Source organism: Prunus persica, chromosome G8, assembly GCF_000346465.2.
Source record: "Prunus persica cultivar Lovell chromosome G8, Prunus_persica_NCBIv2, whole genome shotgun sequence".
Classification (NCBI taxonomy): domain Eukaryota; kingdom Viridiplantae; phylum Streptophyta; class Magnoliopsida; order Rosales; family Rosaceae; genus Prunus; species Prunus persica.
The window spans coordinates 21,923,480-21,938,572 of NC_034016.1; the positions used below are offsets into that span (position 1 = coordinate 21,923,480).

The following is a 15,093-nucleotide window of genomic DNA, read 5'->3' on the forward strand; positions in this document are numbered from 1 at the left end:
CAGAGTTTGGTTAGCCTCTTTAACCACCCTATATATATCGTGCCATACCCTACGCACAGTCACATTGCTAGACTTATCTAACTTTGTACACCCTACGTTTACTTATGCGTGCAATATAAATTCATGCACATTGGTTTTGCTTCATTCACTCAATATATAAATTGTTCTAATACTGATTGATTGATATTGCATCAAGTTTTGGTAGCTAGCAATGGCTACTTGTTCAATATCTTATTGTTTCAGTAGTGTCTTTGTATTTCTTGTTGCATTGGATATTCTCAGCTTCCAGGTCATGACTGCTTCAGGTCAGGCAGCCACCGACACTGACCAGGTTCAGTTTGCGTTGAACTTGGAATTCTTGGAGGCTGAGTTTTTTCTGCATGGTGCTCTTGGCAAAGGGCTCGACGATATCAGTCCAAATTTGGCTCAAGGAGGTCCGCCTCCTGCTGGTGCTCGTAAGGCCAATCTCGATATTCTTGTTGCTCGTATCATCGAGGAATTCGCTTATCAAGAAGTTGGTCATATCAGGTCCGTCCATTCATCCCTAGGCATAAATGTTATTAATCTCTTTAACTAAAAATTCCTTGCGAGTAGCGTATGTTCGTATAATTAATTTATACACTTGATTTCCGCTTTACTATCTGCTCGTGATATATGTTTTTTTATTGACAAATTTGCAGAGCAATTGTTGGAACAGTAGGAGGATTTCCAAGGCCTCTGTTAAATCTTAGCCGTCAGAATTTCGCAAAATTTTTTGACGAAGCAGTGGGCTTCACTCTAATACCTGCATTTGACCCGTATGCAAACACAGTCAACTATTTGTTGGCATCCTATTTGATCCCTTACGTTGGACTCACCGGTTATGTTGGCACCCTTCCAAACCTCACCGCCCCTGCTTCTCGCAGAGTACGTCATGGCCATGCTTACTATCCCTTCCCTAAAAGTGATATTGAAATTAATTATATTTCGATTCTGATTACGTTTATCAACACATGCATGCGTATTGAAATTATCTCCATACGTTTATTAAAACGTACAAAATAAAAGCCTACGTGAGTTCCGCGTTACAATTCGTAATTAATCTAATTATATCTATATGTACTATATGATAATATGTAGTTGGTTGCATCACTTTTGGGTGTTGAGGCCGGACAAGATGCAGTGATACGCACACTACTGTATGAAAGAGGGAGTCAGACCGTGCTTCCATATCCCCTGACGGTGGCTGAGTTCACGAACCGAATATCGGCGCTGAGGAACAAGCTGGGCAAGAGTGGCAACAAAGATGAAGGCATCAGAGTACCCATAACGCTTGGGGCTGAGAATAAAACCACCAGTAACGTTCTGTCAGCGGATGTGAATTCGCTATCGTATGCAAGGACGCCACCTGAGATCTTGCGGATTGTGTACGGAACAGGCAATGAATCCCGGCGCGGCGGATTTTATCCTCAAGGTGCAAATGGCAAAATTGCAAGGACCTACGTTACCGTGGCTGGAGGAGGAAGAGGAGGCTAGAAATCAATGTGATACACTCACAACTAATCAGGGCTGCAATTTTAATTGCAGTGCGTGATTAGAATTTAATATATATGTATGCATGTCACCATGAATCTTGAGACTATAATAAATTAAGTCTTGATTCTTATTCGACTATGTAGTAAATTATATCAAGGATAATATATGGTGCTCACTTATTAAGGGTGTAGCAAGTTTAATTTTTCTTTTCTTTTCCATAGTTACACTCTCCAACCCAAAAATAAATAAAAACTTAGAGGTCTCGTGTTCGAATCCCTCTTCCTAATAACATTATTATCTCCCAGAAAAGAAAGCTACCAAATCACATGATATCCACTCCATCCATTGATTATTTTCTGGTGATTATGAACATTATGGTAGTTAAGTGGTTGCTTTCTCCTTTTTCCGGTCTCTCTGGCCCGTAAAGTTGTCTGAGAAGTGGGGTAATTTGGCAGCACTTTATGTGGTGGGGAAGAGATTTAACCCTTCCCCAAAGTTGTTCTTTTGATATCCCTGTGAACTTACAAAAACTTAAGTTTAGTTCTTAATTAATGAAAGATTAGTCCTGTGCTGAGCATTTCATTAGGTTTCACTTCTTAATTACCACTAAATTATATAAATCTTAATCTTAATTTGTAAGAATTTAGCTACTGTGAATATTCTCTTGCTATAGATTTCGTATCTTTTTGCTTTTATTATTATTATTATTATTATTATAAAGTAATGTTTTAACTACTTTAATCTACGGAAAAAGAAATTAAACTCACGGGCGGGGCGGCCCAGGAGTGCAGTTTTCGATTTCCTATCACTTGATTTGAAAATTTCAAGAGGGGTAATGCATGGTGACTCAGTGTGTCAATAATGGGGCACGTTTTGTAAATGTAAAGCCCAAACTTTAGGGTAAAAGTAGCAGTAAACAGCAAAGTTGAATTTCCTTGATATATTTTCCTCCAACCCCAAGCGCCCAAATATCCAGAAACAGCTCTCGATCCTTGCTTTGCTTGACATATAGATATAGTTTGCATGCGCATGTTGGGTGCACGCTTAACACACCCACACACACAACACAACAAACACTTTATGACCACTGATCCTTAGATTATCTGCATTGCATGACTATAGTCTATACATATACATGTGCTCAATTTTCAAACAGGCCACTAGGACATCATGGTCATCATCACCTTTAAAGCTTAATTTGTGGAGCTGCATAAAGTTGCAATTGAACCGGCCATTGTGGAGTGAGCTGTCTTTGTAAACTCATGAGTGCCATATTTTTGTGAGGACATCAAACATTTCTTCACATCCTCACAATTTTATTCGAAAACTAAAATGATCGATAATGTCAAGTAAGTATAAATTTGTACAATCGAGTACAATTCTCCGTAACTACTTTTTTATTTGTTCTGCTTTTTTGTTGTACACGTAAAATCTATGAATTGCTGCCACCCAATTTTTTCTGATGTCAGTGCATTGTATATCCGGCTCTATCCAATCCAATTCAAATATCTTCATGTCCACACCAAATTAATAAGAAATGAGGAACATGTGCCGCCATTTTACAGTATAGCATTTGCCCTTGTCTGGCCAAAAACCAGAGACGCTTAAAACTGACTGTTTCTATGTATCCCAAAATTAATTTTCTTAGTTATACGGATTAAAAACATAAAAACTTGTCGTTTTAATTTGATCTAACAAAAGCAAGAACAGAGGTTGATTTTATTAGCGTTGAAATTTATGTCTGGTATATATTGATATTTATTTTTTTCATGCAAGCAAGCAAGTAATTAGACCAAGACAACACTTGAACTTGAGCATACTTTTTTTTTTTTTACCTTCATAGAATTAAAATGATGATACAAAGACAAACATAAAATAAATGAAGGTGCATAATTATTTTATATCCTCTGCAGAATGAGATGGTAGATGCATATTTAAATCTTATTGCACTACCTTTGTTAGTTGAGTAGCAGGGAAATGAAGAGTAACAAAAAGAGTTGTAATTAAGGGATCCACTTTGGATCCCTTGGACTAAAGAAACAGGCCTTGACATTAGAATCAAGCAGCTTAAGCGCCTTCTTAGACTTGATGCACCTTGGAGTTTTGTACTGGTTGATTGAACCCCCTTGGCTAATGAAATAGTCCATTAATTCCTCGAACGTGCCGGGCTCCACCACACGTATCTCAAGCGGGCCCACCGACTTGTCGTGTGCGCGGCATCGACGGTAGATGTAATCAAGCTCCTCTTCCACTGCAATGCAGCATTCTTGGAGCACCTTATCCACATCAAGTGTTGAAGAGTCCAAATCCACCACTGATGATCCATGGTGTATGATCTCCCAATACAAGACGTAGTGACCGGGCAAATGTGACGTGTCCGCATAGCTAGTGTACTCCACAAGCAGAGCATTGAAGGGCTCTAGCAATTTTTTGGCTACACTTATGCTTTTGTGCAAGTCCTCTTCATTGGTTTTGTCATTGTCGATGCTGAGAACAACATTCCTCCTACAAATGAACCTAAATTGTGGCGCTTCGTTGTGAAATCCAGTCACTTGGAGCACATCGCCAATTCGATAACGATATAATCCTGATTAAATCCAAATCCAAATCCAAATCCAAATCCAAATCAATCCATCTTTGAAAAATTAAAACTGCCTAGTGCTAGAAATATATATATCTTACCAGCAAAAGTGGTAACCACCAATTCATAATAGCAGCCAAGCCTCACTTGCACCAAATCAACAAGCTTATCATTACGCACCTCCTCGTCCTCATCTATGTCCATGAGCCGTGTCCCGTTCTCTCCCAATGGTATGAATTCAAAATATCCCATATTGGGCAAAAGGGTAAACGCCACGTCAGCAGGGTCACAGAGGGGCTCCAAGTTGACACCAAAGTAGCACTCTGAGGAAGCATACATGGTGCAAACTAAGGGAAGTTTTCCATCGCTATAGTACTCTAAAGCCGGTATATATTGTGCCATGGACCCCGTGACCACAGCCTCAATGTACTTGGCTTTAGGCCAAAGCTGGCACAGAATTCCCTTCCATGAGGTTTGGCTACAAATCTCCTTAATCTCATCAGCTAAACTAGGATTAGGCAGAGAAAGCAGGGGAGCCATCGATAAACGGCATTCGGAGTCTGTGATAGAAGGGTCTAATTGTCCAGTACGTATGTCATTGCAAAAATTGACCCAATTACGTTCAAGGAACGAAATCGCTCGTAGGAAAGCGGATGCAAAGACGGCCCCGAGCCGCAGGACTTGGTGGCGGTGGACAAGGCCTGATAAGAGCTGGCAATACATGCTTTGGTTGCTGTCATTGCAAAAAATGGTCTGGTCCGGGCTTGTGCCGTTGTTGAAAGGGTCGAGCCCCCGGTACTTGAAGTGGCTGCTCTTGTAGTAGCTGGTAAGCACCGTTCGAGCTGGCAAACCACAAGGTGTTGACATTTCTGCCTTCACAAAGTAGAGGAACATAGCCTTGCCCTCGTCTAGACCAGGGACATACCTGCAATATTTAGAATATCGAACACATGGGAATAATTGTAATCAAAATCATGACCAGCTTACAGTTCTTGCCCTTGACAACTATCAATATATTATACAAGCGATAGTCCAACCTAATTTAAATTAATCTAATCTACAAAAAGAGAAATTCAAAATTGTGCAAGGGGACAGGCTTACTGCATGACCAATTGACCTATCACACATTTGCATCAACATATTAACTTTAATCTTTCGGTTAGTGGCTTGCGCATCAAAATGGAAGAGGATAACATTTTTAGGCTAATAGCCTTGAAGAGGATAACATGTCCCATCATCAGGCCATGTTCTCAACTGTACACAATCAAGCACAGTGGTTGGATAAGGAAGATTAGCTAAACTTTTTAACAATGGGGATAATTTATTATCACTAGCAAAGAATTTGGTCAAAAGAAGGGTAAAGGAGGCTATCTTTACTTAAAACGAATATATGCACAAATATTGTGGTTCCCTCCTAGAGGGGATGTATTTCATGTTCATAGTAATGCATGAGATGTGAATGAAGAGAGAAGTTGTAATTAATTAACTGGTTCATAATTGGCATAATGAGATTATATAGAAAGGTTCGACGATCCAGATCTTCTGCGATCGATGGCATCATCTTAGGCTTTCTGCCTGAAGTTCCTGAGCTGCAAAATGCCATAAGCAAAGTACATCAAAATTGATCACATGTAAACACAAGTAAAGAACCCATCAAAGAGGAACAGAGGAAAACCAGAGATACCTGCATAACATTTCAGTTATTGGGTGGCCAGTAATGAGAGAAGAGTCTTCACCATTAGCAATTCTTTGGATGTAAGGCTGAATGGCCTTGTAAGTAATGACTGGGACACATTGCTTAAAAGCTGATACATCTTTTGATCCCTTCATGTACTTACTCAAATACTCGGTTTTCGAATTTCGTGTTAAGATCTCTTTTAGAAATTTGCACTGAACTTTATCAGCCTTGGCTGTGAGCCTCTCAATCTCCTTCAATGCCTCCTCACCTTTGTACTCTAGTTTCTTCCCATCCATGTTGTTAGTAATTAATTATAATCAAGGAAGCAGAAGAAACTAGAGTAGAAGAAAACTCTTATTGCTAAATAGTTTTAGAAACCAATAGGAGGGTCTATATATAGAGTTTGGCAGTGTTAGATGATTTTCACAGGTGCATTGCATTTTTAATTCTCTTCTTTTCTTTTTTCTTTCTTTTTCTTTCCACATCACTGCAACCTAATTGGGAACAGTTGGTGCTGACGACATCCAAAATGTGGCCCCTACATATGATATGCAGAAATCTGAACAATCTGGCCCCTACATATGATTTGTAGAAATTGTAATTATATATAATTTAGTAAAGCATGCATCAGATATAGCAATTTGTCTGCATGGAATACATGATGTGTTTGTGATGCTTCTACTATTATTCATTTCCTTTGTGTGAGAAATTTAAACAATACATGCATGATTTTCAAGTTAGGAAATTCTTAACTGAAGAACTTGAATAGTTCCCCCCATGTTTGTTTAATCATTTGGCAAACTGTTGCTTGAGAAATTATTAATCACAACTTTGTCAAATGTAAAATAATGAAATTCGGGATGATTTTCTTGCCTAGTGCACCATAGAACATGATCCTGATGCACCATCCTCATTTTTTGGATAAGGCAATTGGAGAGGGCGGGTCTATGGAGATTAAGTCCTTCATACAGATAACAGAGCGATGGTGATTAAAAGCACATAATCATGCGTCTACTTTTAAATTTGACAACAGGACAATGTGACGTACATTTTCAAATACTGTTGATTTTATTTACAACACTGAGATCACAAGTATCTGGTTCTTACATCATGGATTGTCCACATGCTAGAGAGAGAGAGAGAGAGAGAGAGAGAGAGAGAGAGAGAGAGTTTTTTTTGCTCTTCTTCTTGTGTCAATCAAAGTGTGCGTGCGTAGGGAAAGCTCAAAAACCAGTAACTTTCTTTCTAGTAGTATCTGTTCCCTTCTATCTCTCAGAACAGAATGTGACGTGTAAAACACAAATTAAAAAAAGAAGAAGAAAGAAAGCCCCCTCTGTTCCTCCGCTTCTGCATTAAGTCTCTATAGCAATATGTACTTAGTGGTTAACAAGCTGTACCTGCACCAGAAAAATTAGCACTTAAAACCAACCAAAAAGGCAAGTTGCACTTGCAGTGAAGGCATCAAAAGGTCAGGTCATTCAAGCGTCACACGACCCCCATTAACCCTAAAGTTATTCCTAACTACCATATTTAGGACATTGAATTCGATTACAAGGAATTGCTGCTTCTGTTTACATGTTGGGATTTGATCGATCGATAGATAGGCTTTTTCTATAGGGACGAACGAAAACAAGGAGCAATCTCAGCCATTCAATGAGTTGATCAAGATGCTCAAGAGGGCTGCCGACTGCCCTGCAGAAAGAAAGAAAAAAACATCCTCATCCAAAATGGGAGACCAATTAACTGGTGTCATCGTCAGCATCTTTAATTAAGAAACAAATGTACGAAAAGTCCCATATGTTTAATTGATATTTCTTCCTCTGCATGACAGTTGTATGTAGACATGGTTGTAGTAGTGAGATTGAAATCTTTTTCTAAACCAGGCAAGTTGTTGATGGCGTAGAAGAAAGTAAACCATACTCAGCTTGATTTTCCAAGGTCAGCTTGTGCTGCTAAAATTATGGTGGGGGCGTGCCTAGCTTCCACTCAAAATTTATGGTGCCCTCCTCCATCTCCAATATCTGCTTTGCTTTGGAAGTATTCTCTCTATGATATTCAGCACTCACTCACTAACCATACAATAAATAAATAAATAAATAAATAAATAATAAAATTATGAGCCCCATGATCCCATATATGTAATCTTGGGGTGCCTTCTTTCATGGTTATCCACCATCCATGTCCAGTTTGGATATCCTTATTTCTTGAATACAATCATGCTCAGAATGGCAGTATCTTTGTGTGATCACTGATCAGGTAACTATTTCGTCAGCTAGCCTAAGGCCCAAACAGATCAGATCAGATCAACAGCATGCATGTGACTATTTCTTGAGTATTAATGACAACTATGTGATATCCGGCAATCCTAGCAGAGGAAATCCAAACAGAGGATCCGGGTTCTACAAAAATTAGCTCGAGTATATTTTTTGACACGAGAATCATTCTCAATGTCTATCTGATAAGATTGAGGTAACATGGGGTCTAAGGCTCTAATTAAATCATTAACTACAATTCAAAATGACAACAGAAATGTTCCGCTGGCAGTTGGTATATAATCTTATGCCGATACATATGCATGGTAGTTCTCAATACTCCTCCTCCACCAAGGCATCGATCCATCCACTTTCTGATGAATGCCTACCGCTATCCCCCTCCTGCACTCACCCGAACGAAATAATCAAAACATTTACATGTGAAAGCGCTATTAAATCTTACAGTAAGACAAAAAGGACCGAAAAGAAGAAAGCTATTTCATTTGATTTCATAGGGTTTTGTGGATGAGCATTATTCTCCAAGCAGAAGCACCATAATTGATGCTGAAAAGAAAAGACGTAAACAAATTAACAAACATCAACATGTTTATGATGCTTTTTTTGCTTTTGGAATTGGAAATGCGGATGCGGCGCAGCGACATCCAGTGCTGGAATTTACTGTTTCTGCACAAGCATATAAATTATATACTCATATGGTGTATTGATTCAAATAGGATGTTGCTTGGCCAAGCTGAGCATCACAGTTCATTGGATAGTAGGTGGTTGGTTGCTCTCTATCAGAGAAAAGGGTTTTTGTGGTATAAAAGTACACATGCATAACGCATAATGCATTATTACTTTTCTAGGGTTTCAACTTTAGCTTATTTGGGCTAGACTAGCTTTTGGTGTCAATGGAATCCATTCCTTTTGTTTTGTGTCTAGTCATTTGATAATCACTTGTGTTAATTGGATGGATGGGGCAGATTGAAACCAGGGTAGAGTTACCTTTTAGAATTAGAGGGACTTTGTTTGGCCAACTCTGGTTCATAATATACCTTTAAAAGAACCAATTTTTCTACCATTAAAAAAACAAATATATTAATATGACAATAATTTAAAAAAGAACAGGAAAAAAGCATTCCCATGCACGGACGGCTAGGATCTTGTTCTGTTGATGCAGAGATGACACTGGATTTTCTTCGCTATCTTGATAGACTGTTAACGGTTGACAGTGCGAGTCGGCAAAACTCCCTCAATGGCTGTGGCTGCTCTGGCTCTGCACCAGCAATGGCTCTCCTTCTCGAACCCAATAACAAGAATAAGGCCGTGGCTTCCCGGCAGAACAACCACCCTTACCCATTTGCAAATCCATAAGAACTTGGCCGGTATCTCTCTCATTTCGTGCTCTTCTTCTTCAACTTCTCAGTCCACTGATGCCAATGCAGAGACCGCCGAGTCTTGTGTCAATTTGGGTCTCCAGCTCTTCTCCAAAGGACGGGTATATATTCTCCTTTTTCCTACGAGCCATTACAATTTTCAATTTAACTGAGCTAAGTTTACGTTTTCGTGAGACTGAATTTTGGTGATTCCTTTTTGTTTTCCCATAATATATGAGCTAAAATTGTTCTTCTTTAAGGCTATCAAGCAGAAATATCGTATCTTTGCAGTTGGTTCTTTAATTTTATACGTTTAGAATTTTATTGTTGCTGAAAAGAAACTGTCTTTTTGGTGTATGAAAGTATTTGATTGATATCATGGCCACGATCCTGCACTTTTCAGGTTAAAGATGCTTTAGTTCAGTTTGAAACAGCACTCAGTTTAGATCCCAACCCAATTGAAGCCCAAGCTGCGCTGTATAATAAAGCCTGCTGTCACGCCTATAAGTAAGAATTTCAGAGCTTTTTCATTGGCTTTCCTCTGTATCTTATCATTTGTATTCAGGAAAGACCTTTATCCAATCACAAACTCCATAATTGTACCGATTATCAAGCATGAAACCTGATCAGATTTCTCTGTCTAAAATGCCTGAAGTTTATATTTTTCTATCTGAAACTAATCCAGAATTTAGCCCTAACTAATTCTTGGGTAGGCTGATGGATATTGTTTTTTGTTCCCATTTTGAGGAAGAGGGGAAGGAAGGAAAGCTGCTGATTGTCTACGTACTGCCTTGAGAGAATATAACCTCAAATTCGGCACAATTTTGAATGATCCTGACTTGGCCTCTTTTAGAGCTTTGCCTGAATTTAAGGAATTGCAGGAAGAGGTTTGTTACTAAACTCAAAGTTCAAACTGTTCACTTTTACATTGTTTTACTTCATTTGGATACTATGGATGCTTTGACAGTTATTTTGTACTGTAAAGACTTTAGAGTGCATCTCATCCTCTGGTTCTTTCAACGGGTTGGAGTATGAAAGTGATGGAATCACATGAATAGCTGTTAATTACTGTTGAAAACTTGCTATGATTTCTTCCATCCTTGGACATCCTTGTTAACAATTATTTATTATTTGTACAGGCTAGACTAGGTGGGGAAGATATAGGCTACAGTTTTAGGAGAGATCTCAAACTCATTAGTGAAGTCCAAGCACCATTCCGTGGAATTAGGAGATTCTTCTATGTGGCGTTCTCGGCAGCTGCAGGAATCTCAACGTTCTTTACTGTACCCAGGCTGTTCCGTGCAATTTCAGGTGGTGATGATGCTCCTGATGTCTGGGAAACTGCTGGCAATGTCGCTATTAACATTGGAGGTAACATCTAGTGCTTTTACTTGCATATAAAAAGTATGGTTTTTCCCCTCTTTTTTGGTATAAAAGTACTGAGTTCATCCATATACAGTGCCTTTGATGAGATAACCTTGTTATAAAGAATAATCCTACATCGGTCTTTTGGGTTGGATGTTCATTGACAGTTATATCTTCTTTCAATTTCTTAGGAAAGTAAAGAATTAAGTACGATATTGACTGAACTTTTGTTTTTGTGACCTGCTTTTTAACACGACTAAGCTTTTGAATCAGTAATCTACAGGTCTTATTGTTCTTGTGGCGTTATTTTTATGGGAAAACAAGAAGGAGGAGGAACAACTTACTCAAATATCTCGTGATGAAAATCTATCGAGGTTGCCGTTGCGCCTCTCCACCAATAGGATTGTTGAACTTGTGCAGTTGCGAGACACTGTTAGGCCTGTGAGTACCAATGCTTACTTATTCCAATTTATGGAATATGTCTATGTTGGTTGTACGTTGGTGCAGTGCATTTTGTTCTCTACATCTGTTTTCTGTTTTCATTATCTGGAATATGCCAATGATTAGATAAAGTCTATGATTTAGGTTATTTTAGCAGGGAAGAAGGAGACTGTTTCCGTAAGTATCCAGCAGGCAGCGAGGTTTCGAACCGAGCTCCTAAGAAGGGGTGTTCTTTTAGTTCCTGTCATCTGGGATGAAGTTAGGGCACCTCAAATAGAGAAGAAGGGCTTCGGTGCACCTTCAAAGGCAGCTGCGGCTCTTCCTTCCATTGGGGTAAGTTGCAGAGTCTCCCATCTATAGTTTGCTTGCAAGCATCATCCTTCTAGAACTAGGTGAATTTCCTAAACAAGCTTTAGATTTCAATAGTTTACTTCATTCTTCACACAATCTAATGGCTCCATGGTAGGAAGAATTCGAGAAACGAACTCAATCTATAACTGCGAAGTCAAAGTTAAAAGCTGAAATTCGGTTCAAGGCTGAGGTTGTATCCCCTTCAGAATGGGAAAGGTTACATGCTACTCTATACTGCCTCCACGCTTCACCACCAATTTATTATTCTAAATGACAAAATGTTTCATGTGTATTTGCATTATTTGGTTCTGTATGGCTAAAGATTTCATAATGCTTGTTTAGGTGGATAAGGGATCAGCAAAAGTCTGAAGGAGTTACTCCTGGTGAGGATGTCTATATTATACTGCGCCTAGATGGTCGGGTTCGAAGGTCAGGCAAAGTAAGTGCATATATGGCTATTCAAGTTCAGGATTTGAGTTTCTGATCCCCTACTGCTGACATTCAGGATTTCCTGCATTTCATTTCAAATAATATTCACCCTAAAACGGAGTTCTTTTCTATTCTGTGCCCATACACCAAACGTTTAAACTGGTTTGACTCAAAGGAAAACTTAAATTCCGAATGTCTTCGTCTCCTTTTCCTTTTTCTTTTTTGTTGTTTTTGGAGTAGAATACATCTGTAATACTCCCATGTCTTTGCAGGGCATGCCTGACTGGCAACAAATTGTCAAGGAGCTGCCACCAATAGAAGCATTGCTTAGCAAACTAGAAAGATAGGAGCCACCTCTTCTTGTAGATGCCTTTGTGAGGCAATCATCTTATTCTTACACTTCCCCTCCCCCAATTTCTAATATTTTCTTGGAATTGAATACATCTGTAATATCCTCAACATCTTGAATTTTGAAAGTCGGTGGAAATAAATCTTGATATTTGATATAATATATATATATATATATATATATGCACAAAGAAGTTTCTTTCCATGCTCTTTACGTGTATTCTTTTATTCAAGAGATACAGCCGTGCGGCTATACGCTTTAAATATATTTTTTATTTACAGTATATAGCCGCGCGGCTATACTCTGTAAATATTTTTTTATTCAAGGCGTATAGCCGAGCGGCTATACTATTTAAATATTTTTTTATTTAAAGCTTATCGCCGGTCGGCTATACCCTGTAAATATATTTTTGTATTCAAGGCGTACAGCCGATTGGCGATACTCTGTAAATATATTTTTTTATTCAAGGAGTACAGCCGCGCGGCTATACTTTTATATATATATTTTATTCCAGGGGTACAGCCGCGCGGCTATACTCTTTATATATATTTTTTATCCAAGGAGTACAGCCGCCCGGTTATACTGGTTAAATGTTTTTTTTAAGCGAGTACAGCCGCCCGGCTATACGCTTTAAATATATTTTTTATTCAAAAAGTACAACCGCGAGGCTATACTCGTTAAAATATTGTTTATTCATGTATTATAGCCGTTCGGCTATACTATTTAAATTGTTTTTAAATTTATACTCTATAAATGTATATTTTCCATATAAGGAGTATAGCCGGGCGGCTATACGCTCTAAATATATTTTTTCCCCCTTTAGACGTCTTTGCCATACAGATATCCTCCCCTGAGTCGTGACATAACCAAGGGACTTGTGTATATATATAAACTGTTGAAGAATATATGATTAGACATCTGAACACAATTGAAAGGTTTTCTTCACTTGTGCAACTTTGTCATTTAAATAAAATTCAATAATGATGAGGTTAGGCGAGGCACACGTACTGAATCAATTGGTTCCCTGATAATGATGGACTTTAGGCCTCTGTTTTTCCGAGTTATGAAGGCGTGGATCCTGCCATGAACAACATCCAGTATTGTGAATTCTTTTTTCTGAGTTATGAGTAAAACTCATGCACAATCACTTGCTCCAGTTAACCAATGCTAACCTTGTAAACTTCAAGATGATTGTGAAGCGTATTGTAGGAGTATAGCCGCGTAGATATACTCTTTAAATATATTCTCACGAACTCTCTTCCTCGCCCTTCCATGAACTTAAAGAAAAGAATAAAAAAAAGACTCGTGCCCCAAACCACCATGCAATTCCTTTTGTTTTCGCACCCCCAGCTGGCCAACTGGGTTATTATATAGAATTAAGAAAAGCTGTTGTTAAATAGAATAGTCTATACATATAGATGAAGCCTGAAGTCTAAATCTGTTGTTTAAAGTCGGCCTAAGTGACTCCAAGTTGTTGTAAGTGCTGGCTGGCACGAATTCAAAAACAATATCAATGTCAACGATTGGAATAAATTATATATATTTTCATGAGTCTACCGTCTACTTGTACTCGGTTTGTTGATAAAAACGATTGCGTAAATCACAAAACTTGGATCGTTTCTACATTTTGTTTTTTTTTTTTTGTTTTTTTTTTTCACAAAGGCTAAGAAGATGCTTTGGATTTGACGTAATTAATCTAGCAGCATTATTTTAGTTAGTGGTTGATTTCCTTTTCTTGGTAGGTTTTGAACAAGTCCCAGGTTCATCCAATTTCAGCTTTCTTTGTAGCAATTACAACAAGTTTGAACTGGTGTGGTGAGGGTCAATAAAGTAATTAGCCTCGTTGAAGAAATGAGCATCCCATTCCATTAAATTAGCTTTTCGTTCCTTCTTAGGTTAGCTTTATTCACTTGTTCTTATTATTATAAAACTGAGTCCAAGATTGAGACTCAACTACTTTAAAACAAGTTGGCAACCAAAACTACTCTATTTTCTTGTATAGGCCAAGACAGCAAAACAGAGCAAAAACTATGGCCAATTCCTCTTCCATTTTTCTCTTCGCCTTTTACATGTTCACGGCAACTCTGATCATCTCCACTTGGACCGTCCATGCAGGCAGCGATCACGGGTTGAGCTGGGTTCCAGGCAGAACCCGCTGCCAGGGTTCGATTGCGGAGTGCATGGCTGATGATGAATTTGACATGGACTCTCAGATCAACAGGCGGATACTGGCCACCTCACAATACATCAGCTATGGAGCTCTGCAGAGGAACACTGTGCCATGCTCTCGGAGAGGTGCGTCCTACTACAACTGCAAGCCAGGTGCAGAGAGTAACCCCTACAACCGTGGATGCAGTGCTATTGCTCGTTGCCGTAGCTGATCGAAAGTGTAGCCTATTTTACTATGTTTATGCCTTGGCTTGTTGTGGATTGTAATGTTCATATTCTTGCTTTATCTTCTGTTTTTATCCCAACTTCAATACAGTACCAGACTTCAGATAAAAGAAAACACACAGGTTCCTCTGTGAAATGTTGAAAATTAGAAAGCGGATCGTCTCAGATTTTGCTTTACTTAAGCAGGCAATGTTTCTTGGTCAACCTTGTTCTTTAACTTAAGAATCTATCCTCCTAATGAACTTTCTGCTTTGTTCTTTCTTTATGTCCTCCCACTTTAATGTGTATGTCTGGTTAGAGCCAAAGTCGACCCCATCTAGGGCCTGTTAGTTGCAGGATCATAGTACCAGGATTTTATGAAA

At 38.7% G+C, this 15,093-nt stretch overlaps 4 protein-coding genes across 5 annotated transcripts; 3 read left to right on the forward strand and 1 right to left on the reverse strand.

The window, feature by feature from the left end:
• LOC18768428 (desiccation-related protein PCC13-62) lies at positions 165-1,721 on the forward strand. Its single transcript, XM_007200684.2, has 3 exons — positions 165-528; positions 681-906; positions 1,120-1,721. The coding sequence occupies exons 1-3, from the start codon at positions 212-214 to the stop codon at positions 1,513-1,515; spliced, it is 939 nt and encodes a 312-aa protein (XP_007200746.2). The 5' UTR covers positions 165-211; the 3' UTR covers positions 1,516-1,721.
• LOC18767870 (putative indole-3-acetic acid-amido synthetase GH3.9) lies at positions 3,326-6,507 on the reverse strand. The gene is made up of 4 exons (XM_007199702.2): positions 5,781-6,507; positions 5,584-5,685; positions 4,198-5,021; positions 3,326-4,102 (listed from the first exon to the last, which is right to left on the reverse strand). The coding sequence occupies exons 1-4, from the start codon at positions 6,068-6,070 to the stop codon at positions 3,519-3,521; spliced, it is 1,800 nt and encodes a 599-aa protein (XP_007199764.1). The 5' UTR covers positions 6,071-6,507; the 3' UTR covers positions 3,326-3,518.
• LOC18768135 (protein LOW PSII ACCUMULATION 1, chloroplastic) lies at positions 9,096-12,497 on the forward strand. 2 transcript variants are annotated; one of them, XM_007199800.2, is made up of 9 exons: positions 9,096-9,524; positions 9,806-9,909; positions 10,154-10,289; positions 10,542-10,773; positions 11,051-11,208; positions 11,353-11,541; positions 11,675-11,775; positions 11,902-11,998; positions 12,261-12,497. In XM_007199800.2, exons 1-9 carry the CDS (start codon positions 9,282-9,284, stop codon positions 12,333-12,335), a joined length of 1,335 nt encoding a protein of 444 aa, XP_007199862.1. In that variant the 5' UTR covers positions 9,096-9,281; the 3' UTR covers positions 12,336-12,497. The 2 variants fall into 2 exon arrangements, 1 of the variants encoding a protein (XP_007199862.1); XR_002269523.1 differs by lacking the exon at positions 12,261-12,497 and having other exon boundaries at positions 9,133-9,524; positions 11,679-11,775; positions 11,902-11,997.
• LOC18767090 (protein RALF-like 33) lies at positions 14,220-14,989 on the forward strand. Its single transcript, XM_007199027.2, has one exon. The coding sequence runs from the start codon at positions 14,368-14,370 to the stop codon at positions 14,716-14,718; it is 351 nt and encodes a 116-aa protein (XP_007199089.2). The 5' UTR covers positions 14,220-14,367; the 3' UTR covers positions 14,719-14,989.

What these genes read in the sequence shown, in the direction of transcription:
- LOC18768428 (XM_007200684.2), top strand. Translation starts at nt 212, where the DNA reads ATGGCTACTTGTTCAATATCTTATTGTTTCAGTAGTGTCTTTGTATTT. An exon ending in CAAGAAGTTGGTCATATCAG is followed by an intron (nt 529 to 680) that starts GTCCGTCCATTC and finishes ACAAATTTGCAG; the next exon opens with AGCAATTGTTGGAACAGTAG. An exon ending in CCGCCCCTGCTTCTCGCAGA is followed by an intron (nt 907 to 1,119) that starts GTACGTCATGGC and finishes GATAATATGTAG; the next exon opens with TTGGTTGCATCACTTTTGGG.
- LOC18767870 (XM_007199702.2), bottom strand. Translation starts at nt 6,070, where the DNA reads ATGGATGGGAAGAAACTAGAGTACAAAGGTGAGGAGGCATTGAAGGAG. An exon ending in ATAACTGAAATGTTATGCAG is followed by an intron (nt 5,686 to 5,780) that starts GTATCTCTGGTT and finishes GGCATTTTGCAG; the next exon opens with CTCAGGAACTTCAGGCAGAA. An exon ending in ATTATGCCAATTATGAACCA is followed by an intron (nt 5,022 to 5,583) that starts GTTAATTAATTA and finishes TAAATATTGCAG; the next exon opens with GTATGTCCCTGGTCTAGACG.
- LOC18768135 (XM_007199800.2), top strand. Translation starts at nt 9,282, where the DNA reads ATGGCTGTGGCTGCTCTGGCTCTGCACCAGCAATGGCTCTCCTTCTCG. An exon ending in GCCTGCTGTCACGCCTATAA is followed by an intron (nt 9,910 to 10,153) that starts GTAAGAATTTCA and finishes ATTTTGAGGAAG; the next exon opens with AGGGGAAGGAAGGAAAGCTG. An exon ending in TCCCCTTCAGAATGGGAAAG is followed by an intron (nt 11,776 to 11,901) that starts GTTACATGCTAC and finishes ATGCTTGTTTAG; the next exon opens with GTGGATAAGGGATCAGCAAA.
- LOC18767090 (XM_007199027.2), top strand. Translation starts at nt 14,368, where the DNA reads ATGGCCAATTCCTCTTCCATTTTTCTCTTCGCCTTTTACATGTTCACG.